The sequence below is a fragment of the Microtus ochrogaster genome, chromosome 21 (genome assembly GCF_000317375.1).
Source record: "Microtus ochrogaster isolate Prairie Vole_2 chromosome 21, MicOch1.0, whole genome shotgun sequence".
Lineage (NCBI taxonomy): Eukaryota > Metazoa > Chordata > Mammalia > Rodentia > Cricetidae > Microtus > Microtus ochrogaster.
In genome coordinates this window covers 13,296,985-13,315,056 of record NC_022022.1, presented here as the reverse complement: position 1 = coordinate 13,315,056, position 18,072 = coordinate 13,296,985, and the positions used below count along the sequence as shown (strand labels likewise).

The 18,072-nt window shown below is 41.6% G+C and overlaps 1 protein-coding gene across 1 annotated transcript in view; it reads left to right on the top strand.

Moving 5' to 3' along the window:
• The window catches only part of Slc30a7 (solute carrier family 30 member 7), a 63,452-nt gene extending 52,970 nt beyond the window's left edge, over nucleotides 1-10,482 (top strand). Inside the window, exons 10-11 of the mRNA XM_005357174.3 lie at nucleotides 2,036-2,185; nucleotides 9,624-10,482. Of these exons, the coding sequence (XP_005357231.1) occupies nucleotides 2,036-2,185; nucleotides 9,624-9,671 (198 nt within the window). The 3' untranslated portion in view covers nucleotides 9,672-10,482. The remainder of the gene's footprint in view (nucleotides 1-2,035; nucleotides 2,186-9,623) is intronic.
• The last annotated feature ends 7,590 nt before the right edge of the window (nucleotides 10,483-18,072 follow it).

Genomic DNA, 18,072 nt, shown 5'->3' with positions numbered 1-18,072 from the left:
TGCTCTTAACTGCTGAAACCAACTGTCCCATATTCTCTTTGTTTTTTGTTTGTTATGTTTTGTTTTTGTGGTGTGTACTATGTATCAGATCCTCTCTAAGAGTCTAGAGACAGATGGTGAACAGAGAAAGATACTGTGCTGTCATGCAGCTCACAGTGAGGTGGGCATACAAATGATAAGGGATGTTGATGGTAAGAAAATGTCAGGGATGTGATGTGGGATTCCCTCTATATGTTGTGAATACCATTGGTGAATAAAGAAACTGCCTTGGCCTGTTGATAGGGCAGGGCAGAGCTAGGCAGGGAAAACTAAACTGATTGCTGGGAAAAAGGAGGCAGAGTCAAGGAGAAGCCATGGAGTCTCTGCCAGAGACAGACATGCCAGAACCTTGCTGGTAGGCCACTAGCCTCATGGTAAAATATAAAATACTGGAGATGGGTTAATACTAGATATAAGAGCTAGCTAGCAATACACTTAAGTGATTGGCCAAGCAGTGATTTAAATAATATAGTTTCTGTGTGATTATTTTGGGAGTCTGGGCGGCCGGGCAAACAAACAAGTGGCTTCCTATGAGAGTGATGCACACTGTGTGAAATGAAATGGGAATGTGGTAGATGTGGATGACTGCATCAGAGTCAGCAAGGAAGCCATAGCCAGGGAAACTGAAACCCTGATGACCAGAAGTGTCAGGTCATATACAGATCCTTACCAAGACTGTTCCAGAATGCGCACACACACACTCAAAACCGCTAATATGAGGCAGCTATGGCTGGAACTAATTTAGCGTATTTGGAGACTGGCAAAACTGGTTTTGTGGCTGCAGCATGATAAATAAAGGGAAAAGTGATTGCAAGGTTGGAAAGAAGGCAAGGACCAGATGTTAGGAGGTCTCGGTCGCACTGGAGGCTTAGACTCCACTCTCAGTGGGAAGATCTGGAGTGCTATGGCGCAGTGGGAATGTAATGAATTTCGTGCTTTAACAAGATTGTCCTATGTAGGCAACATGTTTTTGGAAGAGCTGGCTGAGACTACTGTCCTTGGCAGCAAGAGGGAGGCAAATCCACATTTGGAGTGTGTTTTTGGAGGAGCATTGCCTTAATGAGGGAGAAAGGGTGTTGTCTCACTGCTGGGTATATGGTAATGCTACTGTTGAGGCTGAGACTAGGGTGGGAAATATTTGAGAACAAGAAGTAAGTTTCTGTTTATTTTTAATTTCAAAGTAAGATTCTGTTTATAAGACATTAAGATTGAAATACTCAGCGGACATTTAGGGGGAATGACAGCTAAGTAGCACATGCGGCATCGTGGGTGCTGATTAGGACTGAAAAGATTTAAAAGAGGCCGAGGAAGAAGCTCAGGGGTGGCGTGCTGTCTGGCGTGTGCAGGCCATGTCAGGTTCTCAGGGCGGGGACATGAGGACAGGAGAGTGTCTGAAGCATTGAGAAGGCATGCAGTGACCCCGGAAGAGGTTCTCTGGGCTCTGTTGTCTCCTCCAGGTTCAGAGCACAAGTGGATGAGCCAGAAGAGGAATTAGGGGAGGTGCAGGAGCAGAAGAGTGGGGAACGCCATTTCACCTTTATGCTTCGCAAAAGCATGTCCATATTGCACGGATATTGAAAATCTTAACTTTAATTAAAGAAATGTCCCTCTGGCCTATTATCCTTTTCAAGGAACCTTTTCTGTGTAGTGAATTCTCTCATTTCTAAGTGTGTGTTGATTTCTGTCCTTTCTTTCCTCCCCCTTCTCCCGTGGTCTACTGTGCCTTCTTTTTCTAACTCCATAACCCGACTGTACTTAAACACATCTCCGATCACTGTGCTGAAGTTAGAACGTCCACCTAGGTGCTCTCAGAGGTCTCGGCAGATTGAATAAGTGTGCGTCCCTTCTCTCTCCCCAACCCGTCTCAGAGTCACCAGAGCATTGGTACTCCACAGGGTTTGACCGAGCGTCTGCTTTTTCTGATTTGCTGCTTAGGTGAATATAGGCGGGAGGGCACTGTCTTGATCTTAATGCTGACATCTGTCCCGTGTTTCAGGTGCAGCAGCTACAAGGAGTTTACAGCTTACAAGAACAGCACTTCTGGACGCTCTGTTCTGATGTTTACGTTGGGACCTTGAAGCTCCTAGTTGCCCCTGATGCTGACGCTAGGTGGATCTTAAGCCAAACACATAATATTTTTACTCAGGTATGACTTATTACAAGCCTCTTTTGGGAGTCCTCTATTTCTCTGTATCTGCTAGCTTTACAATCCTATATTTAACATATCAAATATTGAAGCTTCTAAAGTAAAAGAAGAGTAAACAGTGTTCTCCATTCTGAGTCAGAATTCAGAAGGTCTTTATTTCCTTAACAGTCTCTCTCCTTTCTTTTGTCCAGTGCTGGGTGCTGGCCCAGGACCTTCCACTTTAGTTAGTATTGTTGACTAGAGTCTAGACGTTTTTCTAAGCAGAATTACTTTCCTGTGATGTATGTGTCACTGGGCACGTAATTCTCTCTTCCTCTTTCTTCGCATCTCCAGACATGAATATAATATGCAGTCTAGTTAAGTCAAGGCATTCCATAAATTAGAGATTCTGCCTCCTGATGAGAGCCACACATGCTTAGCTTCCTTATGAATGAATATGACACAGCTAATGTTAATTAGGATTTACATAATCCCAATCTTAGATGCAGTTAAGACTGCTATGCTGTGGGCTGGTTCCACTTGTTTAGAATTTTAACAGCTTTCTGAGCAGACACAGTGTATAAATGGGTCTCATCTCTGTAATGTGTATCACATGGCTTTCATAATGAAGCCTTGAGGCCCATGCAGTATATCTGAGTACTGGCTCCGTGTTTCAGGGACAAAAGGAGAGCAGCATGGCAGTAACCTTGTGCTTACTGCCCCCTCCAGACCAAGGTCCCCCTCTCCTTTACCCTGTGTCTTCTCCCAATGCCACTTCCATCCTTGCAGCAGGGCTCCGGTGGGCTTCTAGGACACCCTGCACGCACATGACTTGGTGAGCGAGTCAAAAGACTGTGAAAAGGAATGCAGTTTCTAGTGTGCGAACCATGCTCACAGCAGCTGGCTGCTGGGTCCTGAAGCTGTAACCGCAGCTGCAGCCGCGAAGGGAGATTTCCAAAGCCTTAAACTTGGCCTTTGGAAATGGCTGCATTTGAATGTTCCCTCAGCTGCCTCTTCTGTTTCAGAAACTACATTTGGGCTTTGAATATTTAAAGCCATTTTATCAGCTAAGGTCCTGACTAGTTGATTTCATTCCTTGTAGCTGCCAAGAATTCCCTTTGAGGCTTGCTGTGAAGCTATTCAAAGCCCTTCCCCACCCCACCCCAGAGTAGTAGGGGTCACATCTCTAAAATATCTTATTCCTACACTGAGTGGTTTTAAAGTTTTTATTTAATTTTTTTTTAATTCTCACATGCCAGAATAGCATGTCTAAATAATTTATTTCCTTTGTGTTTATGCAGAAGGTGTGTCCTTGTAGCATGAGTAAATAGGCAGATCTTTAGATGACTTTTGTATCTTAAATTACATCTTCCTCATATCTCTCATTGATCAAAATGAACCCAGGTTACTGCCTTTTTGAGGGGGACAAATCACCAAACACAGTGAGATGCCTGAGCAGGTAAAGGACCTGATCTGACATGATCTGAAGAGAGAGTTAACTCCCCTGGCCTCCACAAGCACCCCCACACAAAATAAGTAGAAGTAAAAGTAAATAAAATCCCTTTCTTAAACTCACCCTGAAGCTTTCTCTTGTAGAAAGGGTCTAGTCTTGGTTCTAAAGCAGGAGAAAGAACTTCCTGCTGAGTTTCCTCTGTGTATTTGGTGTCTTTCTTAGAGCAAACCTTGAGTAAAAATGTAAGGAATGGGCTTTAGTTAAAGATTTTTTTTTAATGAAAACTTATATTGAGGTGACTTTAAATGTAAAGAAACAGAAATCAGAGAATTGTTTCTATTTCGTTACCCGATCTATATCTGTGGTGATCTGGGCATTGTCCTTTCTAATACCAGTTTTTTCTGAGCTGCTAAAGAATGGGCTTGCTTTGCATGTGTGTGGTGTGGAGAAGGGAGGTGCTCAGACCCCTTCGGGAATAGTAGTTAGTGTAATCCAGTCCAGCAGAGTCTTCCTCGATATCCATCTAAGCTAATTTTTGAAATTAATTACCAGTTGATATCTGGAGAGATAGAAAGTTTGACTTTATGTTTACTTAGAAACTGACAGAAAGGGAACTCTGGATGAGAAGCAGTTCAGTGGCTTATGGCTTTTGTTTAAACTGGCAAAGATCACTTGTTAATCTTAATGGTATACTTCACAATTATAATTGCAGCCTTAATAGACTTTGTTTTGCTAGAAATAATGTTTTAAGAAAAAAGTCTTAAGTATGTTCAAAGAAAGATCTAGAATATCCTTGAGGTCCATTACCCTCATCTATTCCTCAAAGCACAGAAGACAGCCAACCTACTACAAGTTCTCTCCTGGCAGAACCCCTACTCAGTTTCCCAGCTTGCTCTCCCGGCTTATGCCGGTTTAATCCTGAGCCCCCAGCATCCTGAGCCCCCAGCTTCCTGAGTCCCCCAGCTTCCTGCTTCTGCCTTTTGTGCTCTGTTCTCTAACCTCAAAATAGAAGTGAACAGTTATATCCAGGAAGGAATGAAAAAGCCTTCTCCAAGCACAAGTCAGAGCCCCTAAGTTACAGAAACCATCTGCCTCCTCCAGTCTCCTGTGTTCATAATCCCCCCCTTCTCTGGCCAGTAGCATCATTCAGGCTTGTACTCTGCTTGTGTGATACGCACAGAAGAAGGGGCATCTTCCCTTGTCTAAGTGGGTTTTTTTTCCCTTTTGTAATGGGCTTTAATGTTTATTGAGGATTGGCTTTGTTTGCCTGCTCTACAGACTCTTTCTTAGCCATTCTTCTCATCTTTCTTTATCACATGTACCTAAAATTCAGGAGCTGCATAGACAGCTCGGATCTTATGTGTTTTTCATCAAACCATTAAGGTATAAATGTTTGTTGACCAACACTGACTGAGAGCCCACTAGGTTTTAGTTACAGTGATAGGAATTAATGTATTCATCACCACAGGGCAGTTTACAGGAAAAGAAACCAGATCTGTTTTCTTTCTTTTTATTTTGTGTGTGTTTTGTGATGTTAAGTGAGCACTGAACTATATCCTTAGTTCTTGGTTCTTCTCACTGTGTCATTAAGTATCCCAGGCTGGCCCAGATCTTGCTCCATAGCTAGGGTAGCTTCAGAGTTGTAGTCTTCCTGCCCCTGCCTCTGTTTCAAGAGTTCTGGGATAACAGGTGTGTAATAATAACCTGTTATATTGTTATTCTTGACTTACGATTTAGTCATATTTATTTACAATTCATTAATTCTGTAGTATCTCTCATGGGAAAGTAAAATAGTTTTACATGACTTCATTTTACATTTTTTTAAAAAATTTTGTATTAGTGCTTGTTTTGTCTGCATGTGTGTGTCTTGCATATATTGTCTGTGCTTAGTGTCAGCAGAGGCCAGAAGAGGGCATCAGATCCTCTGAGACTGGAGTTCCGGCTAGAAGAACCTGGGTCCTCTGGAAGAGTAGGCAATGCTCTTAACCCATAGGCCATCTCTCTCGTCCCCCTTTTGCATTTTGAAGGGATAAAGAGTAGCATGTTCAGTCAAAAACTCAAGAAAAAAAATGTGTTTATGATTTTGGTCCATAGAGAATACAAGTAAAACACAATTTTTACAGTCATATTCCTGTTTGTTTTCCTGACTTTAGCTTCTTCCTTGGAGCTATTTCAAGCCTGTATGTAGTAGCAGGCCAGCTTTTGGGGTAGAAACAGGGACAGTGAACTTAGAGGATTAAATTGACTAGCTGTCTTCCCCATTAGAGAAGGTGCAGAAGATAGCTGCCATGTCTTCCTGTGGCTAAGCTCTAGATCTCTTTGTCTCAGGCACTAGGGAACTTGCCCGAAGACTCTTGGAAATTTGGCTTTCTCTTTACATAGAAGGAAATTGAAGTGAACGCGGGGAACTGGAGAACCAAGCTGCAGATCCCACTGGGACAGGTGGCTGCAGCAAATGACTTCTTTATCTTTGCAGTTGGGCTGAGCTTTTGTGGAAAGCTGTGATCCCCTCAGGGGACTGATATCAGTTTGAGTAATTAACTCATGATTATGCAAAGATAATTTATCTAGCCCCTTTGTTTTTCTCTTCCCTTTTCATCGCCTTGGGCTACTCATTTCTTATTACTGTCTTCCCCATGTTAAGACTGGGGTAATGGGAATGGCAGGCAATAAAAAAGGAGCCCAACTGTTTTGCCCATTTTACTTTCATTAGCAATTTTGTTTAAAAAGAAAAGATATTAAACAATATGTTTGGGCAACATTTTTACTTTCTAGTAAGATTACACATATAAGAATTTTGCAAAATAGTTTCTCAGTCATCCGAGAGCCATCTGGATTGAGTTAATCAACTCGTATACTTGTAGTAAATCAGAATAATTTATAATAACAGCCTTTGTAGCAAGTGAAATTTTTTTCTCATACATTCACACATGATCCTGGCAACAGTGCCTACTCTAGGGTAGCGGGTTTTATTAACTACTTGTTAAATATTAGATGTGCGTGTAAGACTCCTGCAAATGAGTAGCGCTGATTTTATCAACACTCTTTCACACTGCGGCGGACTGGGCTTCAGTTTTCATTTGTAGGTAAAGACCATCTAAACACCAAGTTCTTCCCACCAGCCCGTTAGCCAAAGAGAAGTGGAACAAGTGCATCCTCTGTCAGTTAGTACCAAGAGTTTTAGTTGGTCATGGGAAGGCTCTTCGGGGGGAGGCAAATGGCCTATTTTGTGACAAGCTAGGAGTCTGTAGCTTCTTACTTAAGTAGAATAAGTCCTGAAGCTAGCTCATGCATTCATTGGTATTGCACACAATCCTTCCACCTGAATTCCAGAAAAAACAAGCCATACTAGAAATGAGTGTTTTGAGGAGCTGGTGATTACTATTCTAAGGTCACTTTAATACTTCTTTATCCGCTACTGAGAACCTCTCCTTGTAAAGTATTGGCAAGACCCATCTTGTTTCTTTCTTTTTTCCCTACTTCTATTTAAAAGTAGGTTTTGATTAAAAGAAAGAAATTAATAGGATGTTAGTTCTTTCAGTAATATTTATTGACCTCTTGCTTTGTGTCAGATATTACAAAGGTTCTGGGAGTCTGGAATGCAAAAGAAGACACATATGTTTCTCTTGGAGAGATTACATTCTAGTGGGAGAAGAGAAATAACAAACACACTGAATAAGTGATCTTTTTGATCTTACATGGCAGTGCAGGTGTGTCCAGAGTGTAGTGGTCCCAAGCTGACCTGACCAAGGGTATTTGGGTGAGAGTGCAGGGAGACTGGGGGTGTCTGAAGTGTCTGCCTCTTCTTCAGCAAGCCTTGTTTTTCCTCTCTGGCTTAACATCTGACGAGTGGTGTCTTCTTCTGTCATTCCCTCTTCTTCTTGGTCCTGATAGAATATAAACTCTGTGAAGACAAGGCTGTTTTGTTATGTTCTTTCTTCTTTTTGTATTCTTGGGTGAGAGACTATGCAAGAATAAATACTCGTTGGATTAAAAAATGAATGCATTTTGTAAGGGTTGTGAGGTCAGACCTCACTGACATCTGGGTAGGGTGTGATGAGAACCTCTTGTATAGTAAGTCTTTCTCTGTACCGCTAGCTCCCAAGTAATGACACCGAGACTAATTATTAATTATGAAAGCTTGGCCTTAGCTTAGGCTTGTCCCATTAGCTTTTATAACTTAAATTAACTCATTTAATTTAATCTATGTTCTGTTGTGTGGCATCCTTTCGTACTTTTCATGCTGCCTTCTCTAAGTCTGGCTTGCAACCCTGACTGTCTTCCTCTCCGAATTCTCTTTGTTCCCAGAACTTCCACTTTAACCTCTTCCTGCCTAGCCATTGGCCATTTAGCTCTTTAGTAAGCCAACCACAGTGACATGTCTTCACACAGTGTAAAGGAATATTGTGCAGCAGTTGTGTGACTGTCTTACCCAGCATAGTTCACAGGAGGGCTATATAGCTAAGGGGTGTAAACAGACGACGAGGAGGAGTAAGCAGTGAGCTCAAAGGGCAAGTCACAAGCCATGTTCATGGCACCGTGGTAGCCAATGTAAGGACTAAGGGAGATAGGCTGTTGGATGGTTGGAGACATAGAGGGATGCTTATCATTCTAGTTACTATTCTGAGAATAAGCAGAAATGGGAAAGCCAGGCAAGGGGCATTGATAAAATCTAGACAAGAGCTGATTGTGGCTAGGGTAGGTTCAAAGTGATAGAGATGATGGATAGTGGTCAAGTTCTGGGTTTGGATAATATTTTGGGCGGGAAGCCACCAAATTTTGCCAGTGGGATGGATATTGGATGTGAGAAATGGAAAGATCTTTAGAAGGAGCAGTATGGAGGATATGTCACTAGGTTTGATGGGAAGAAAGAGAGAGAGTACACTGGTCCTGTGCTGCCTCTTAAATACCCCTAATAAAATGTCAAGTTCCAGCGAAAGTTATAGATGCAAGCTCCAGTCTACACATATAAACAAGGAGGTGTGGACACATACAAAGCTGACTCACAGTCTGGCTGTAAGACGAGACCAGTAGAGAACAAGTGTGGACTCCAAGGACTAAGCCTTCGGCTGTGTCTGTGCTTATTGCTCAGTGATAGAAAAAACAGTGACGGGGACTGACAGTTCGGCAAGTGATTGGCCAGTGAATATTCTCTGGCAGTGTCCTAGGGAAAGATGATTGGCACAGGGAGACTGATAATACGTATTATTCCTGATAATGAGGACTGAGAACTGAGTATGGCATGGTATGAGCAGTTTGGAAGTTGCCTGACAGATAGTTTTAGAAAATGGTGAGATGTAAAATCAGGGCTGAAGTGACTGCAAAAGCAAAGGAATTAGAGACTGTGACTGTGGGCATGTTTGGGAATTTCGATTATCCACAAGGGCAGGAATTGAGACTACCCAGGCAGGAAGGGGTACTGGGTTAAATAAAAGGTTTGTTTAAGGTAGAAGAAATTATAGTGTGTTTGATGCTAATAGAAATGTCCCAGCTGAGAAAATAAAGTTGATAATATAGAAGAAATAGGGGGCAATTTAGAGTGCAGTGTTCTTGAATAGCAAGTTTATATCCCAAACTAAAGGAATTAGACTGTAAAATAAGTAACCATTTGCTGGTTTTATTATTAAATAAATGCATATGTCGTCATAGGAAGAGTTAGCTTGGGGTCAGCTGGTTTTAATAGTGGCTAACTAATTGAGCACTGCCGTGTCTTCTAACGGTGATGGCAAATGCATAACTCCATCTAATAGCACGTGAACAGGGCATGCGATTAATAGCATAGAACTTTTTCCTGTAGTGGTTTGACAACTTTACAATGAAGATAGATTGTTTCTTAGAAGGAGAAGACAAAAATAATTCAGAGTGTTTCTTAGAAGCAGGAGACAAAAATAATTCCATTTTTAAAGACAAATGAGGTGGTGTTTGTTTTCCTGCCACTTTTCTAGAATGTTCATCTGTTATAGGTCTTAGGGGTTGGGTATTTTAATTTTTCTCTCTATTTTTCAGGCTGGAGTGAAGCAGCTTTATGTACAGATTGACTTTGCAGCGATGTAGTCAATGAAAAGAAATTGTTTGAGGACCAAAATTTTCCAGTACTGTACAGTCCAAAGCATTGTACTACCCAGTGCTCGAAAGGAGAGACGTCATCACTATAGCTCGGAAGCACCGAGCAGTGCAGGTAGAGCCAGGTGTGCTCGGGGATCACAGTCAGATCTGCACAGACTGTGGCCTTGTGTGCTCTTCCCGCCAAGCCATTCTGATTACCAAGGTTTCTGGGTTTGTTCTAGGGTGTTGGGTTGTCTTTTTTTAAAATTTTTTTCTGGGGATTCTTGCTGATCACCTTCAGCCCATCCTATCATCAGACCCAGCTAGTGAGAAATTCAGACCGGGGGCTGCCAATCTCCTGAATGTCTTCACTAAAGCTGCTGGAAACCACTGCTTTTATTCCCTCAAAACCAGTGTCGTTTTTACAAAAAGAAGTCAGTTTTCTATGTGATGTCACAGCTGTTGACGTTCTTCACTGTAATCATATGTTTGTAAAATTGTTTGTACCTTGCAAACTTATGAACCAAACCATATTGGGTTTTCAAAGTGCCTTTGTATCCAAAAATATATTTGCCAGCATAGAAATGTAAATGTACCATCAAAGGTCATATGTATGTTTTTTTAAATGGATATTCTGTAATTTGTACAAAATAAGACTTGCTAGTAACATATATAATTGTCTTTTGTGTATCTCCAGCATAGGTTTAAGTATATTAAATTTGTCTTATGAGAAAGGACATTATTTTGCTTTATAAAAAATTCAATGATCAGATTAAGATACTTTGTAGACTATTTTCAAAAGTGCAAATACATTAGAAAACCTCATTTAGACTGAAAAATCTGCTCCATTACGGAGTCTGTAAAACCTTCACCTGTCCATGCTAAACCTTCCAGTAGCTCCCTTGTCATTTCTATAGATTCTGTTAATGATGGGAAAAGCACCACAGAGTTGGCAGAAATAACTGTGACAGTGACATTTTACATCTTTATATTCTTTTCAGGTGCCAAGTCGTCCATTTTCTTTTCTTGGTTTTGTTTGCACAAATACAAGTTTCTTCCAGGAATTCTAGGAGAGCATTTGATTGAGTGTGAGCTGCTATCACTGTGGAGCAGATGTGGGGATGTACAATTCTTTCTAAAATGGGTGTCTTACAAATAGTTGATTTTCTAGGTCTTGGGTGTGTGAAGAATAAAATTGTGATGGGCATGACACATGCCTTTAATCCCAGCACTCTGGAGGCAGAGGCGGGCAGATCTCTGAGCTCCAGGGCAGTCTGGTCTCCAGGACAGTCTGGGCTCTGTAGAAAGACCCTGTCTTAAGTTACAAATAAACTGCAATTGGAGGTGACAGGTACTTAACACTCAAGTGTTCTTGGTGTTTTCTAAAGAGATGCTGTTTGGGTGAACATTTTCTCACCGTGCTTCATTTATCCCTACAAATATCCCCTTTATTTTAAATAAGTTGATATTGTTAGCAAAATTTTAAAAACCTTGAAAGGCAAAAATTAAGAGTGTAGATCAGTGACAGATGCTTTATCAGTAAGGTGGCAGGATTCACTGGTGGCTTTTGCCCAAGTTTTTCAGTACGTTTGGTCCTACTTCTAATCTATATTTTATGAGCTGTTCTATGTTAGGAGTGCTATACCATCTCAACTGCAGCAGAACACCACCCAATGTCTGTGGTGCCCTTTGTGTAAATCGAGTGCTGATCTCAAACCCTCTTTGTTGTAAAGCTAAGACTCCCTGCAGTAGATTGTGTTTGGTTGAAGCAGATATGGTCTTCCAGGAGGGATTGTACCAGTGGAAACACCCTGGTCCTCGGCTGCTTTTTCATTTCCTTTCTGAGTACGTGAGTCTGACAGACCCTGGGGTAGTCTGTGGGTTGGGGCATGCCACTGGACATGACAGGTCTAGACACAAAGGCACAGATCAGCTGGGAGCCTTTACATCTGATCACACTGCATGCTCAGAGTCTACTTTGCTGGTCATAAGATTTGCCAGATCTGCCTTTTCCACTGGGTCCTTAATTCCAAGTGGAGTTTGTGTCATTCTGTTTAACTAGACCCTCAGTTCACCCATCCATGAATGTTGCTTTTTTTCCTTTGATGAGGCATAGGATATGCTTGATGTGAAACCAATTTTGCACTTTGTTCAAAGAGCTTGCCAGCTCCTAACTTTCAGCAGGTTGGCATTTACATTTTTGCTTAATTAAATGTTGGCATACCCATGTGTACAAAAAAAAATGTGAACAGAAACAACTTTTCACAGAAAGAAAGCTTGTCTTTTAGTGTTCTTGATATAGACATAATTCTAACCAGTGGTTCCATTAAGAAATACTACCTTGTTATGGTAATAAAATCAATTCAGAAGACTCCTACCATTAGGCTAATATTCTTAAAAAAAAAAAAGCCAATCTGAGTGTAAATTTGCCAATCTATGAATAACCAAAGTTTTTTCTCTGAATAGCAAACCCATTTGTTCAGGGACAGTTTACCTTACCAGACAAACATCACCAACTAGGTGTATTTTAAAAACTCATCGTATTACATTGAAAGTTTTCCCGCGCATCTTTCTGAATGACAGTATCTAGTTATGTGTAGGCTGGCGTTCCTCTACTGTCATGCACCCCTCTGGTAGTGGAGGCACAAGATCATGCCAACAATGTCATTGTGATTTCCCTTTATCTAGGTTCTTCAAAGCGTACACATAATGTACTGATAACCAAAATACTGTGACTTTTGTGTCCCTCTCTAGAGCAGCCAAATCAGTAACCCGCAACGGAGCTGATAGAACTCTCGTGTTTTTACAGACAGTAACGTGGGAGCCACCCTGGTGTAGAACGCTGGGATTTAAGAGTAGCGTATTACTTACCATAGACTTTGACACCTAAGCAGAGACTGTGCTGGGAACAGTCTGGTTCTACCTCTCTCATTTTCAGATGAGAAGCCTGAGGTCCAGAAGAGCTGTCATTTCCTTAAGATTACAGGGATAAGTGGTGGCGAAGCCAGTGCTCAAATGCGATTGTCCGATGCCAAGTCAGGAGTTCTTAACGCCGTATTGTGCAGCTTCCTGTGCGTCATTGCCTTTCTGTAAATGTGACTAAGCATGGCTTGTGAATAAAGAGCTCCGACTTCTAGCTTTGGTACACGAAGGCACTTTATAAATGGAATGTCGTCTCAGTTTTAATCCGTAATTGTGAAGTTTAAATTATTTCCATAGCATTTGTTGCAGAATAAATTATAATAACTATGTTTTATTCTTTCAAAACCAGCTCTTGACTTGGAAAATGATGTGAGTGAATTTTTATTAATTTCCCAAGACTCAGTCCAGTCTAATGCTGGCTTCCTTTTTTACTTTTGCTTATATACTGCAAACTGGTTCCTTTAAGGTGCAGGCTGATTCAGAGGTCATGTCATTTCATCCCTGCCTGCCATATTCTTTTTCAGTCACTGGAGAGTGTTTTTACTTTAAAAAAAAAAAAAATTCTCAGAACTGTGAAAATGGGGGGCAGTAAATGTATGGAACAACACATCTTTTACTTCAGTCAGGTAAAGTTCTGAAATCTTAATCAGAACTGCAAATATTAGGCCACTCTTCATAAATATACTACCTTGGCCAAGTTAAGGTCTTTTGTTTATTTGTTTGTTTTTCTACAAAGAGTCACCATTGTTGAAACACATTACTTTCTAATTCTCTGAAGAACATTCAGTAAACATTCTATGAAAGACTCTCAAGATACGTTTTACAGAGGCCGCCGTAATGATTCGGATCTCTACCATGGAGTCAAGACAAACAGTGAAAACTGAGTATCAAGGAAAGTGTTTGCAGATTATAGCAGAGAGGGGTAACTCTATTTAAAGGCCAACTGGGCAGGGCTTTTTTGATGAGGTAATCTTTGGTTTATATTTAGCCTAACTGCAGGTAACACAGAAAACAAGGTGGATAATCTCTGCTAAATATTTCTATATCCAGGTACTTGATGGCTTTTGTGTTCTCACATTTAATCCTCACGTTTTTTAAAAGAGAATTTTGCATGATTTTATGATTGACGGCATCTTAAAATCTAGTCCATGATTCTAATAGCAGGAGGAAGAGTCCTTATCTGGGGAGAGTCTGGGTCTAGCAGCAATTCGAGTCTCTCCTGATGACTATTTTTATAAGACCCAAGAAGTTGTAGCTCATCTGTGCAGACTCCTGGAAGATCAGTGAACACCCGAGGTGCCGTTGCTATGGGAACATTTACAAACTGCCTCCAGCCCGTTTCTTCCTGTGCTCTGTATATTTACTTCATAACTTGGCCTCAGGTCCAAAACCATGCTGGGGGAAATGGCGCCATTTAAAAAGCAATTAGGAGAAAGCTGCATTGGAAGTCATGGCGGAGGTGTTCACTGACATCCTCTGTGTTGTCATGAAGAGTGCCTACCCTCAAGATCATCCCTGGGGAATTGTCTGCCAAAAGCACAGATCAATTTTCAGAGGATTAAGTAGTATCTGACTTACACACTGCATTTTACACAAGCCTTTTCAATATAAAAAGTCTGTTTCATAAATAGAAGCCTGTACCTCTACCACAGCTTTGAATACGAATTGGTAATTTTGACCATGATGTTGGAAAGCATAAAAAAAAAACAAAAAGAAGTCTTGTATATCCTTTCTACTTCGACTCAGTGGGTTTATGCTTACAGGCTCATGAAATATTTAGTTACCAGTGACTCTTGGCAGACTGTAGCAGACACGAACTAGGGACCGGTGGAAGCTGAGACTCGCTGCAGGAAACATCCCAGGAGTTCCGGTATTTTTGTCCAGCCTGGATTTCTATTCATTCTGTCCATTTCTTCCCAGAAGGCCTGTGAGTTGCTCAAGCTCAGTTTTCTACTTTCCATGTTGTTGGGGGATTTGGCAGAACCGAGACTGTGCTGTGGCCATCTGGGCTGCACAGCCTCGCTCCAGACTGTGTCACCTCCCATGGTTTGGTGGAGAATTGCCATATCTTTTAAGGACTGTCTACTGCCCCCCAAATAGTTTGTCATCCAAAACTTTTTCAGTGATATCTCTTGGAGGTGTTTCTAATAAAAACACCATATGTATTAAATAATTTAAATGTCCCTAGAATACACTTACATTTTAGTCTTATTTCTCTTCGGTTTTGTGTGTGTGTGTGTGTGTGTGTGTGTGTGTGTGTGTGTGTGTGTGTGTATTTTCTCCCCTAATTTGGAAACAATGTGACTGAGAATTTGCCAGCTCTCGTCTCCATATATTCTGAAGGTGCCCACTCTCCACCTTCCTGCCCTTGATGGTTTTAAACATGGCCAGTTCTGGATTTGGGGTTGATTCCTTTGGGAAAGATGGTAGCATCAAACCATTCTAACAGTGTTTACATACAAGGCTGGGTAGGAATGTCACAGATGAGCAACCTGGAAGGTGTGAAAATACCGCGGTGAGCGATGAGGGCTTGCCCAAGTGCCCCACCACGGAGCCACGATGTTGCTTTCCCGTTGTCTACATACGCACATTCACATATTTTGTTTAACTGCAATGTATTTTAAAATGATCATAAGCATCTGTGTTGGAAATTGTTTTTAATTAAATTTCTGTTTAAAAGTCTCCCTGAGTCATGTCTCTGAGTCGAATGGAGCAGAAAGAACACTCGCAGAATCTGCAGAGCCCTGATGCTAAGGTGCTGACCCAGAGCCTCTTCCTGCACACTTTCCCTTTAGTTGGAATCCCATCGTAGTGTTTTCCTGACGTCCACCAGGTTTTTCTCACCTCATTCTCTGAATGACCTCCTCTCTCATGAAGCTGACCTAGCCTGCATCCCCCTTCCAAAGCTTTCTCGTCAGCAGCAATTCCTTTGTAAAATATTTTTTGCCAGGTATGGTGGTGTACACCTTTAATCTCAGTACCCAGAAGGAGGCAAAAGCAGGAGGATCTCCTTGAGGTTGAGGCCAGTCCAATCTACAGAGTGAGTTCCAGGGTAGTTGGGGCTACAAATTAAGACCCTGTCTCTAAATATTCTTAAAATGAAAAAAAAAAAAACAAAAAAGTTCCAGAAAAATCTTATACCATCTTGTCAAAGACATTCTTTTGCTCATTGCTGCCTTTCTACTTGTTTTGGTTTTTCCTTAGAAATGATGATTATTGTTTTGTTTTAAACTCTTAATCTACATTTATGTTTAGATTTTTTTGGGGGGAGGTGTACATTCCTGGTATATAATGTTGACAAGCTACCTATCACTCAACACAACTTCCTATAAACTTTTTTCTTTTTAGATTTTGTTTTTTGTTTGTTTGTTTTTTGTTTTTTTCTTTTTGAGAAGGTGGCTGTCCTGGAACTCACTATGCAGACCAGGCTGGCCTCAAACTCACATGGATCCAGCTGCCTCTGCCTCCTGAATGCACCAGGCCCAGCTAAAGGTTTATGTATTTTGTGCACACAAGTACTTTGTCTACACACCAGAAGGGGGCACTGGACCGCAATATAGATGGTTGTAAGGTACACTGTGGTTGCTGGGATTTGAACTCAGGACTGCTTGTAGTAATATGAGCGGCGGAGCTGCGTCCCCAGCACCCCAGCCGCCTGCTAGCTTATGCCCGAAATAACTACACGGACACTGTATTCTTTTATTCACTGCTTGGCCCATTATATCTAGCCTCTTCTCAGCTAACTCTCGCACCTGGACTAGCCCATTTCTATTAATCTGTAGCACCGAGGTGCGCTTACTGGGAAGATTCTAGCCTAAGTCCATCCTGGGTCGGAGCTTCATCGCGTGTGCCTCAGAGAGCAGAGCTATCCCGTGTCCGCCCAGGAGCCAGGAGCATGGCGTCTCTGTCTGAGGCGTCTTACTCACTTCCTCTTCCTCCCAGCATTCTGTTCTGTTTACTCCACCCACCTATGTTCTAAGGTATGAGCCCAAGCAGTTTGTTTATTACTTAACCAATGAAATCAACAGATTGATATATGACACTCCCACATCAACTGCTAAGAGTTGAGCAGCTGGCCAGCACTCTTGACCACTAAGCCATCTCTCCAATCCCTTTGAAAACTCTTAAATGCTTGTTTTCTTCCTTATTTGGTCATATTCCTCAGTGAAGCAATAAGCAATCTTTGCATCTAGACTGGAGGCACAACAGAGATGAAAAAACCAGACACATTAATGGATGTGAACAGAATGGTAGCAATTTACTAGTTTGCATTCTATGTCAAGGAAGAAAAGAAAATTAACAGCACTTTGGCGGTTCATTTGAACATTGTCAGTTTCTGTAACCTATCTCCGAGGTTTGAAAAGTCTACCACTGGGGCTAGAGAGATGTTCAGTGGCTGAGAGCACTGGATGCTCTTTTAAAGCATCCATGTTCAAATTCCCAGCAGCTCACACCATATATAACATTAATCCCAGGGGAACTGGTGTTCTCTCCTGGCCTCCAGGGGTACTGCACGCATGTGGTACACATGCATACAGGAAAACAACCAGACACATTAAGGCCTTTCATCCTAGCAGAGGCAGGCGGATCTCTGAGTTTGAGGCCAGCCTGGTCTACAAGAGCTAGTTCTAGGATGGCCAGAGCTGTTACACAGAGAAACCCTGTCCCTAAAAAAACAAACAACAACAACACAAACAAACAAATAAAACCCAAACTTATTTTTTAGGTCTACCATGAAACTCATGCTTGACTGTGTTACCAACATTTAAATAGACAGTTTAACTATATTTGCTAGGTTCCTAAAACCAAGAGGAGCCTGATGAGGTATTGTTAGAATGCATACCGTCCAGCACAGAAGGCAATCAAAATTTATTGGGAAAAAAAAGAATTTATTTGGAAAAAAAGAAAAATAAAAAAAGCTGGAGAGATGGCTCAGTGGCTAAGAGGTTTGCTGAGCAAGCATGACGTCATGAGTTCAGATCCCAGCATCCATGTAAAAACCTGGACATGGCTTTACAAGTTAGCCCAACTGAGGAACATCACTGGAATTTACTGACCACCAACCCAGCTTCAAGTTGAGTGAGAAACTCTCTCAAAGGAATAAGCTAGAAATGCCCAGTGTTCTCTTCTGGCTTCCACATGTGTGTATATACCTTTTATATACACGTACATACAGATACCCAACACACAATACAATAGAGACAAAGTACAATAGAGACTATCTGATAGCCTTTGCTTGTCCTCACCCTAGGCACTGAGTTAGCTCATCATGTTTTAACTTTACAGGAATTCTGCGTCATGCTTCTTCCCCTCGAGTAGAAATTAGGATAGAGGTCATATTGGCTTTGGCAGGCTCCAAAAGGTAAAGTTACTACATCTCCAGTCCTCTCAGCTTAAGGAGACTTGTCGGAGGCGGTCCTGTGGAGACAGCCAGCAGCTACGGAAACCAACAGACGCTTCTTCAGCTTGCAGAGAGGACAGATTTTCT